This window comes from Anolis sagrei, chromosome 1 (assembly GCF_037176765.1).
Source record: "Anolis sagrei isolate rAnoSag1 chromosome 1, rAnoSag1.mat, whole genome shotgun sequence".
NCBI classification, from domain to species: Eukaryota; Metazoa; Chordata; class Lepidosauria; order Squamata; family Dactyloidae; genus Anolis; species Anolis sagrei.
The window spans coordinates 330,986,244-330,996,968 of NC_090021.1; the positions used below are offsets into that span (position 1 = coordinate 330,986,244).

General features: G+C 44.0%; 1 protein-coding gene across 1 annotated transcript in view; it reads left to right on the forward strand.

The window, feature by feature from the left end:
• The window catches only part of WDR89 (WD repeat domain 89), a 28,939-nt gene extending 24,209 nt beyond the window's left edge, over positions 1-4,730 (forward strand). The window contains exon 2 of the mRNA XM_067463048.1: positions 1,342-4,730. Coding sequence (XP_067319149.1) covers positions 1,381-2,529 — 1,149 coding nt within the window. The 5' untranslated portion in view covers positions 1,342-1,380 and the 3' untranslated portion in view covers positions 2,530-4,730. The remainder of the gene's footprint in view (positions 1-1,341) is intronic.
• The last annotated feature ends 5,995 nt before the right edge of the window (positions 4,731-10,725 follow it).

Sequence of the window (10,725 nt, forward strand, 5' to 3'; positions counted from 1 at the left end):
CCATTGTTAGCAACTTGGATTAATAACAAAGTAGAACAATTACTATTTTAATATACATTTAATCATCTTTTTCACTTTTACTTCCTCGGAGTAGTTTTGACAAAATCATGATCTGTCAACTGCAAAAGGCCACCTGACTTGGATCTGCGCGCATTATTCGAAAATACATCACACAGTCCCAGTCCTAGGCCCTTGGGAAGAGTTCGACTTGTGATTTTGTAATACGAAATCCAGCATATAGATCTCATTTGCTGTGACATACTGTGCTTTTGTGTCAATAATAATAATAATAATAATAATAATAATAATACAGTAGAGTCTCGCTTATCCAACATAACTAGGCTAGCAGAACATTGGATAAGCAAAAATGTTGGATAATAAGGAGGGATGAAGCAAAAGCCTATTAAATGTCAAATTACGTTATGATTTTACAAATTAAGTACCAAAACATCCTGCTTTACAAGAAATCGACAGAAAAAGCAGTTCAATACACGGTAACGTTGTGTAGTAATTACTGTGTTTACGAATTCAGCACCAAAACATCACAATGTATTGAAACAGCTGTGGATCCGGGCGGGAGGCAGACCGTTTGAGAATACAGAATGTTGGATGAGCGAAGGTTGGATAAGCGAGACTCTACTGTATTCTAAACATCATAAACTGCATTGGTTACCAATTGAGCACCGGATCACTTTTAAAGTGATGGTACTTACCTTTAAGGCCTTATATGGCCTGGGGCCGATGTACCTGAGGGACCGCCTCACCCCCTACCAACCCTAGAGATCCCTCCGCTCTGAGGACCAAGATTTATTGGAAGTCCCCAGTTTTAAACCGCCCTGAGTCGCCTGCAGACTGATATGGGTGGGATATAAATAATGTAAATAAATAAATTAAAACCTTGCGTCTAACAGCAACCAGACGCAGAGCCTTCACAGTAGTAGCACCATCGCTATGGAACACTCTGCCACCAGAAGTCCGTGCCTTGCGGGATTTATCGGCTTTCCACAGGGCTTGTAAGACATATTTATTTCAACAGGCTTTTGATTTTTGATATGTTGTTTAATTTGTGTTAGATTTTTGTTTGTTATTTTAAGCCGCTCCAAGCCCTAGGGGAGTGGCGGCATATAAGTTTGAAATATAAATATAAATAGATAGATAGATAGATAGATAGATAGATAGATAGATAGATAGATAGATAGATAAACTGGTTGTCCCAGATCTAAACTAGAAAGTTGAGTGAGTAAACAAAGTCTGAATCGCCCAACTTCTTGCATGCATAAGTGTTTTAGAGATAAATAACTCTGCAAACCTGGCTTAATGTGACTTATTTATTTATTTCAGAAGTACTGTTTCCTGGATGTGATTTTAGCCGCAGTTGAGATGGAGAAAATCAAAGAGCAATTTTCCAGGCTCCAGATATCAAAACGTGCCGTAGCAGAAGACCCAACTTACTTATTGGACATAGATATTTCGAAAGGAGAAGGAAGCCGTTCCGTGGCTGTTTCCTGTTCCAATCAAGCGATCAGAGTTTACAATGGAGAGACATTAAGCTTGCTACGGGAATATAGTGGCTATCCAGGATTACTCAGTGGTGTCCGGTTTGCACATACTTGCAAAGATGTCTTGTTTTCAGCCTGCAGTGATGGAACAGTGAAATGCTGGGATGTTCGTTCGTCTTCTGTGGAACCTGTGCAGTTGTTTCGTGGCTATCCTTCCAACATATTTATTAGCTTTGATATAAGCTGCAATGACCTCATACTGTGTGCCGGGACAGAGAAAGTGGGAGAAGACACATTCATAGTATTCTGGGATGCCAGAGGCTGCACGGATGGCGCCTCTTCCAGCAAAACACCGTTGGGGGCTTATTCCGAATCCCACGACGACGATATTACTCAAATACGCTTTCACCCCAGCAAGCCGAACCTCGTCGTTTCAGGTTCAACGGACGGATTGGTGAACGTGTTCGATATCAACAAGGACAATGAAGAGGATGCGTTGATTTCCACCTGCAACTCAGACTCGTCGGTGAGTTTTATTGGATGGTCTGGAAAAGAGTACCAGCAGGTTTACTGCATGACGCACAACGAAGGGTTTTGTTGGTGGGATCTCAACCAGTTGGAAACCGAAGAGCCAATTACGTTGTTGCATATTCCCGATGCCCGCGAAGTAGTTGGCCTAGAAAACAGTAAACTGGATTATTTAATTGGTGGCTTCTATCTTGAAAAAATTGACCAATTGATTGTGATGGGAGGGATGGCGTCTGGAAATATCTATCTCTTGGAATCCTCTACCAAAGGTTTGAATTTGGTGGGAGTCCTTCGAGGAGGACACTCTGCAACCGTCCGCTCTTTCTGTTGGAACATAGACGATGATTCCTTACTGACTGGTGGGGAGGATGCACACTTGCTGCTTTGGAAACCCGGAGCCGTGGAAAAAGACTTTGGAAAGAAGTCCTCGATGAAAATCAGTTCTTCCGTCCATCAGCGAGTGAGAGTTCACCAAAAGCATTTCAAAAGCAAGACAAAATAATCGCAATAAAGACGGATGAGAGAAATCCACTTCTAAGTGATTCTAGAGCTATCTTCCCTAAATAATTTTTAAGCCCCATTACCTTGGCTGGGGATGATGGGTGTTGTGGACTAATACACCTTGGAAGGTGCCAAATTGTTCTCCAATTTATTTATTATTATTTATTTAAAACTTTTATATCCCGATCTTCTCGACCTCCGTAGAGGGACTCAGACCGGCTTACAGCAAGGATTCAATGCTTAAAACATCATATAATAACGAGTTAAAATACCTATCGATTAAAATTACAAATAAGCCAAATCGCCAAGATAAAATTATGTCCAACTCAGTACATATGTGTGGTTGATAACTTTGTTCTGTAGCCGGTTTCAACCATTACTCTGGGAATGCTTCCTTCCATAGCCAGGATTTCACCAGCCTCCTGAAGGACAGGAGGGAGGGGGCAGATCTGATCTCAATCGGGAGAGAGTTTCATAGCCGAAGGGCCACCACAGAAAAGGCCCTGTCTCTCGTTCCCGCCAGACACGATTGTGAAAGTGGCGGGACCGAGAGCAGGGCCCCACCAGAAGATCTTAATTGTCTTGGTGGTTCCTTCCAAGATGTATTAGTCCACAACACCCTGTAGAGCAGGCATGGGCAAACTTCGACCCTCCAGGTGTTTTGGGCTTCAACTACTGGCTGTTAGGAATTGTGGGAGTTGAAGTCCAAAACACCTGGAGGGCCTATGCCTGCTGTGCTGGCAGGATTGCTGACCAGTAAGTCAGTGGTTTTAATCCGGGAAGAGCGGGTTGAGCTCCTTCTCTCAGCTCTAGCTCCCCATACGGGGACATGAGAGAAGCCTTCCACAAGTGTGCTGTCGCACGCTGGGCCTGTGCATCAGACTGTAGACAGGACATAAATTCTGTGTGCCCAACGGGACACTGGGGGCTCCCTCAGATTAAAGGCCTTTGGATTTCCTTAAAACAGAGTCTTTAGATTGCTTAAAGGTTCAACAAAGTTCTTTATTAATGAAAACAAACAGGTACTTTAAGGCTTTCTTAACAGTCTATTGGCTCTTTCAATCTTGTCCACAGGGAACAGGCACTATCTTCTTAACTGTAACTAATGGGGAAATCCTTAACTTCTAATCTGGGCAGTCTGTCTTTGCCTCTGATGGCATGGAGCCCCTACACCCAGTACCAATTGCTTCTGGCTTCCATGAGAGACCCTTACCAAGCAGAGCTTTGTAGACTTCCTGGGGGAAAGAACTCAGGTTTCCGTGATGGCTGAATGAAGTCCTTCAGCAAAGGAGCTGTAAGGCTGTACAACCCCGGTCAGGCTGTAGGCTGTATATCTCCCCGGCCAAGCCGTAGAAGACGAAGCTTTCTACAGGAACTCTTGGTATTATGTCCTGCATGGAAAGCGTCTCTGTATGGGCTGAACTTAAAATGGCTCCTATTCCCTCCAAAAACCCCAAAAGGGGGCGGGATCAGGGAACCTAACTATAATTGACAGGTGGCTTGCCTTATGACTGCAAACTTTAACAGGAAGCCACCCTTCTGCAAAATCCCAAGCCTTGGGCTGCAAACAAACACTTGATACAAAGCAAATAAAGTGGGAGCTTCTGGTACAGCTGTACCTGCACAACAAGAATGGTAAAACATCAGAACATCTGGGCAGTGTTCTTGCAGACAGCCAATGCTCTCACACCAGAAGTGTCTCAAGTCGCTCCTGATATGAAATAAAAGTGACTTAAAGATGTAACAAATTTATTGTGGCATAAGATTTTAAGGACTAGAGTCCATGTTATCATTCAGTTTCCTCTTTGAAGTGCAGTGAGCTGCTTCTACTTCTAAAGGTTGATCTTTTTAAAAACTGCAAGATTTCTAAAAAAAAAAATTGAGTAATTTGCAGGTATGTGACTCACACTTTGCCCATGAGCACATTTCCTCAGAAAATATTTTATGTGTTATCAGCTCAACTTGAATTTTGGGGATGTATGTTCAAAATAGGTATCCTGATGCGAGAAATCCATCCATCTTTCTTTGAAACAGCTTTTTAAAAACTTGTTTGTTGAAATAGTTTCCTTCCTACAGCCGACATATTATTTTGCTCTTTTTTAAAAAAAGGATGTTTGTAGTTGTGAGTGGGTGAGATCTGCTGTGACAACGGGGAGAATAGAAATTAGGTATACTTTTGAGAAATAAAAGATTTGAAAAGGATTTTTTGTTCTCTCTTGCCCCCTCTCAGATTACAAGGTTGGATGGACAAGTAGTTCTGTGAACAGAGATCAGTGTTTCTCAACCTGAGGGATCGGGACCGCTGGGGGGATCGCGAGGGGAGTTTCAGAGGAGTCGCCAAAGACTTATCAGAAAACATATATTTCTGATGGTCTTAGGAACCCTTTTGGCAGAGAGGGTGAAGATCTCTCCACCTGTCCTTCTCTTCCTTTTTGGTGTTGGTGAACTATAACTCCAAGAATTCAAAAACAGCCCCCCTAACCCCACCAGTATTCAGTGTTGGCTGTGTAGGTAGTGTGCCAAGTTTGATGCAGATCCATTGTGGGCTGGATGCAGAGTGTTCTTTGATTGTAGGTTAACTATAAATCCCAGCAACTACAACTCCCAAATGTCAAGGTTTAGTTTCCCCAAACTCCACCAGTCTTCACATTTGGGCATATTGAGTATTCATGCCAAGTTTGGTCCAGATCCATTTTGTTTGAGTCCACAGTTCTCTCTGGATGTAGTTGAATTGTTGTTTATTCATTCAGTCGATTTCAACTCTTTGTGACCTCATGGACCAGCCCACGCCAGAGCTCCCTGTCGGCCGTCACCACCCCCAGCTCCTTCAGAGTCAAGCCAGTCACTTCAAGGATACCATCCAACCACCTTGCCCTTGGTTGGCCCCTCTTCTTTTTTCCTTCCATTTTCCCCAGCATAATTGTCTTCTCCAAGCTTTCCTGTCTTCTCATGATGTGGCCAAAGCACTTCATTTTTGCCTCTAATATCCTTCCCTCCAGTGAGCAGTCGGGCTTTATTTCCTGGGGAATGGACTGATTGGATCTTCTTGCGGTCAAGACTCTCTCAGCATTTTCCTCCAACACCACAGCTCAAAAGCATGTTTTTCTTCGCTCAGTCTTCCATATGGTCCAGCTCTCACATCCATAGGTTACTAGGGGAATACCATTGCTTTATATATGCGAATCTTCGTTGCCAGTGTGATGTCTCAACTCTTCACTATTTTAACAAGATTGGTCATTGCTCTCCTCCCAAGAAGTAAACATCTTCTGATTTCCTGGCTGCAGTCTGCGTCTGCAGTAATCTTTGTGCCTAGGAATACAAAGTTTGTCACTGCCTCCACATTTTCTCCCTCTATTTGCCAGTTCTCAATCAGTTCTGATTGCCCAGAACTGATTGGTATAATCTGAGTGGTATAATCTGCATATCTAAGGTTGTTAATGTTTCTTCCAGCCATTTTAATTTTAACTATAACCCCAAAATTCAAGGTCAGTGCCCACTAAACCCTTCCAGTATTTTCTGTTGTTCATGGGAGTTCAGTGTGCCAAGTTTGGTTCAATTCCATCGTTGGTGGAGTTCTTTGATTGTAGGTGAACTATAAATCCCAGCAACTACAACTCCCAAATGACAAAAATCAACCCCCCCCCCCCCCAAGTCAACCAGTATTCAAATTTGGGCGTATTGGGTATTTGTCCCAAATTTGGTCCAGTGAATGAAAATACATCCAGCATATCAGATATTTACATTACGATTAATAACGATAGCAAAATTACAGTTATGGAGTAGCAACAGAAATGGTTGGGGGTCACCACAACATGAGGAATTGTATTAAGGGGTTGCAGCCTTAGGAAGGTTGAGAAACACTGCCATAGGTAGGTAGGTAGGTAGATAGAGAGATAGAGAGATAGATAGAGAGATAGTCATTTAACTGCATCATGACGAACATTGGGATAACTTCCTCAGGGGAAAACCTGATTTTTCTCACTGTTTCCATGTATTTGCCAATCTGCTTATGGATGTAAATTTGGAGAAGGGAAGGGTAGGGCATACTAGGAAAAGCAAAAGCCTAAGGGCTGAAGTTGATAAGACAGACTTGTGTACACAGCTGGAGTTGCAGTTGGAATTCATGCTGCTTGAGTGTGTGTAATTGATCCTACAGTTGAAATTCTTAAAGCTTTCTTAGAAGTCCTCCTGCCTGACGCATGTATCTGCATCTTAAACATGAGGATTGTTTGATAGCTTTACCACATCATGTTGGCTATGGTCTTGCATCCTGCTGCATATGTTGTACCTTTTTGGCTATAGCATAGTATCCAGAAGCATATACATCAGGCATGGGCAAATTTTTGCCCTCCAGGTGTTTTGGACTTCAACTCCCACAATTCCTAACTGGCTGTAGGTAGGCTGTTAGGAATTGTGGGAGTTGAAGTCCAAAACACCTGGAGGACCGAAGTTTGCCCATGCCTGATATACATGAAGTGATATTGCACATGTAGTCCCACTTGGATCAGGCAAATGTTGTTGGACAAGAGGGCTTATTAACAAACTAGCTGTGCCCTGCCATGCGTTGCTGTGGCCTATAGTAAAACTTATAAAAGTTGAGGTAGATATTTGGACTATTATGAAAGAGAGGTACCTACCTATTCCTTCCCCTTTCTCTCCTTTCTTCCTTCTCTACCTCTTTCTTTCTTTCCTTCTTTCACTACTTGGTTTCATCCTTCTCTCTTTCCTTCATTCCCTCCCCCTTTCTTCCTTTGCCTTTCTTCCCTCCCTGTTTGCTTCCTTCTTTCTCTTTTTATTTCCTTTCATTTCACCATCATCATAACAATAACAATAATGCGATGCATTGCCTCTGGGACCTGACACCTCTCCCATTCCTCCAGGGTCTAATAGGAATAATAGCATAATAATAATAGAAATAATAACTCTTTTGTTGAGAGGTGATTAGGTGTGCCTATTGTTGTCCACAAGCATGTGGACAATTTCAACAGAAAAGAGGAAACCATGAAAATGAACAAAATCTGGCTACAAATATTTAAAAAAAACTCTAAAATTACAACAGCAAAACAACAGAGAGTAAACAATCAGGCACTGCCAAGCCATCAAATGCTAATCAAGGTGGTCAGTTGAAACATTCACACCTAGCTCCAGCAGACAAGAGTCCTTTGCCCCACCCGGGTCATTCCACAGATATATAAACCCTTTTTCCTAGTTCCAACAGACCTCACTACCTCTGAGGATGCTTGCCATAGATGCAGGCGAAACGTCAGGACAAAATGCCTCTAGAACATGGCCATATAGCCCGGAAAAACATACAACAACCCAATGACAGGTATCGTTTGATAGATATTCCATCTTGTCTTTTTATGCTAGTGATGTTTTGCTTTCCCAAATCAAAACTTACCCTGATTTGAGAAACGGAGCTAAAACCTGTAGCCATTTAAAAAGTTGACACATCAAACAGATGGGAGTTGTTTGAATTACTCTAAAATACCATTGTGTTCTTGACAAGCAGTAAAATCATGTTCACGATACTTACAGCACTAGTAGAGTTCATCAGACAATGAGCAACCTTCCTCATGTTTGTTTCACAAAGATGTCACTGTATGGATAAAAAAAGAAAAACGCCATCTAATTCCACCCACTATCGTGCAGAAAAGTATATCCCTTAATTGCAGATAAATCAAGGTTAAAAATAAATGTAAAATCCATTATGATAAATTGCAGTGAAATGCGTTCAGTATGACAGAAGCATCTTATTTTACCGAATCCTGCTGCCCTTTTCCCAAAGAGTTATTTCACCGTGTTCTTACAGAAAAAGGGCACACCTATAAAAATAGGGAGAAAAAGACTGAGTAAATAAGCATCTGCCACTGCTTAGCTCGTTTCCAAACTCTGGGAAACTTGATCTCTCGTTTGGTCTTCAGCGAAAATATTGATTTTGAACAGATCAAAGAAATTCTTGGTATTTATCTAAGCTTTGTAAAAACTACCCTTCAACTTTATGGTGGTGCACAAATATATTCCAAACTAGAAAAACTCCAAAAAACATAACAAAACATAAAGAGAAGATAAAATAAAACAGAATCAGCCAAACAAAATGCTTTGGCAAACAGAAAAAGGTATTCTGTTGTTGACTGGTGCTCCTTACAGGGAGCAGTCAACCCTCCTGTTTGAGGAGCTCCATTGGCTGCCGTTAATTTTCCGGTCCCAATTCAAGGTGCAGGTGCTTACCTACAAAGCCCTAAATGGTGTGGGACCCGCCTACCTGTGTGACCGCATCACTGTGTACGAACCCACGCAATCTCTTCGATCATCTGGAGAGGCCCTGCTCGCGCTCCCACCCCCATCGCAAGCGCGATTGGTGGGGACGAGGGACAGGGCCTTCTCGGTGGTGGCCCCTCGACTCTGGAACTCACTCCCCAGGGGCATCAGGCATGCCTCAATGCTGGCAGTCTTTAGGAGGAGCCTGAAAACTTGGTAGTTCAAGTATGCCTTCCCAGAATAAGGAAACTCACAGCAATATGTCCCTAAACGCACTTTAATAGTGATCTAGGATTGTCTGCACGCTCTATCCCTCTCCAAAATTTCTATCCTGTTTATATGTCACCTGGTCACGCCCAGCATTATTTTTTAAAAAATTAATTAGTACATTTGGCCCTGCCATAGGTTTTTAAATGTCGTGTTTTTGTTAATGTTTATTGCTATTTTCTGTTTATGAGTTTTATTTATTGTTTGTATTATTGTTGCTATTGTTTTATTGTTGTATTGTGGGCTCGGCCTCATGTAAGCCGCATCGAGTCCCTTGGGGAGATGGTATCGGTTATAAATAAATTATTATTATTATTATTATTATTATTATTATTGTTATTATTTTGGGGCCATTTCACCAAACAATTTAAAGGTTCCTACCAGCAACATGAATTATGCTTTGAAGGAAATAAGATGCCAATTCTCTCATTTTAGGATAACAAAATATTTATTTATTTACTTACTTAGTTTATTTATACCTCACCTTTCTCACCCTGAAGAATATAGAATATTCTTCATAGAATCATAGAGTTGGAAGAGACCTCATGGGCCATCCAGTCCAACCCCCTGCCAAGAAGCAGGAATATTGCATTTAAAGCATCCCTGACAGATGGCCATCCAGCCCCTGTTTAAAAGCTTCCAAAGAAGGAGCCTCCACCACACTCCGGGGCAGAGGACTCAAAGCGGCTTCCAGGCTCCAGCAAAACTTCAATGCCGCATCTATATATATAAATCTGTTAGGTTGGTTATACCGGACAGGTAAACTCTAAACCCCCCCAACGAAACTGCACCAAAATTGCCATGGCCCTAGGACAACCCACTCGGTACAAACTAATCCACTCACAATTACAAACAACACAACAACACACTCACAAAGTGGCAAAACAACTGAGCATGCGCACTGCCGCAAAGACCCCAGCGCGCGCGCACACATGGCCGAACGGCCGAACGGCACTTCCCTCCCTCCCTCGCCCAGCACGAACACGTCGCCGCCACAAACACACACACACGCATCGCAACTTCCTCCCACCCCTTCCGGCCCTGAAACACGGCGGTAACAAACCCCCCTGCCTTCCCTGACTCACTCCTTCCTCCTTCCACCCCCTCCGGAAAGACCCGCCCCCTCCCTTCGCCCCACCCCTTCCCTCCGTGACCTTGAGTATGGGAGTTGTAGTTCACCGACATCCAACTTCGCCCCGCCCCCTTCTCGCCCACACATGCACCACGCAACTTCCCCCCTCCCCCTGCTAAGCCCACCCACGCCGCTGCCAAGCCTCGCCCCTTTCTAACCCTGCCACCCTCTTCCCCCAGTCCAAGCCCCGCCACGCCGCTTCCTGCCCTGTCGAAAGCATCTCTCCGCCCCCTCCTTCATCTTACCCTGCCCATGCTGCCTGCACTCCTCCTCCTCCCACCCCACTCTGCCGAAGCCCCACCCACACCCACCGACGCCCCGCCCCTGCACTCCTCCTCCTCCCACTCCCCTCCGCCGAAGCCCCGCCCACACCCACCGATGCCCCGCCCCTGCACTCCTCCTCCTCCCACCCCCCCTCCGCCCAAGCCCTGCCCACACCCACCGACGCCCCGCCCCTGCACTCCTTCTCCTCCCACCCCCCTCCGCCCAAGCCCCGCCCACACCCACCAACGCCCCGCCCCTGCACTCCTCCTCCAA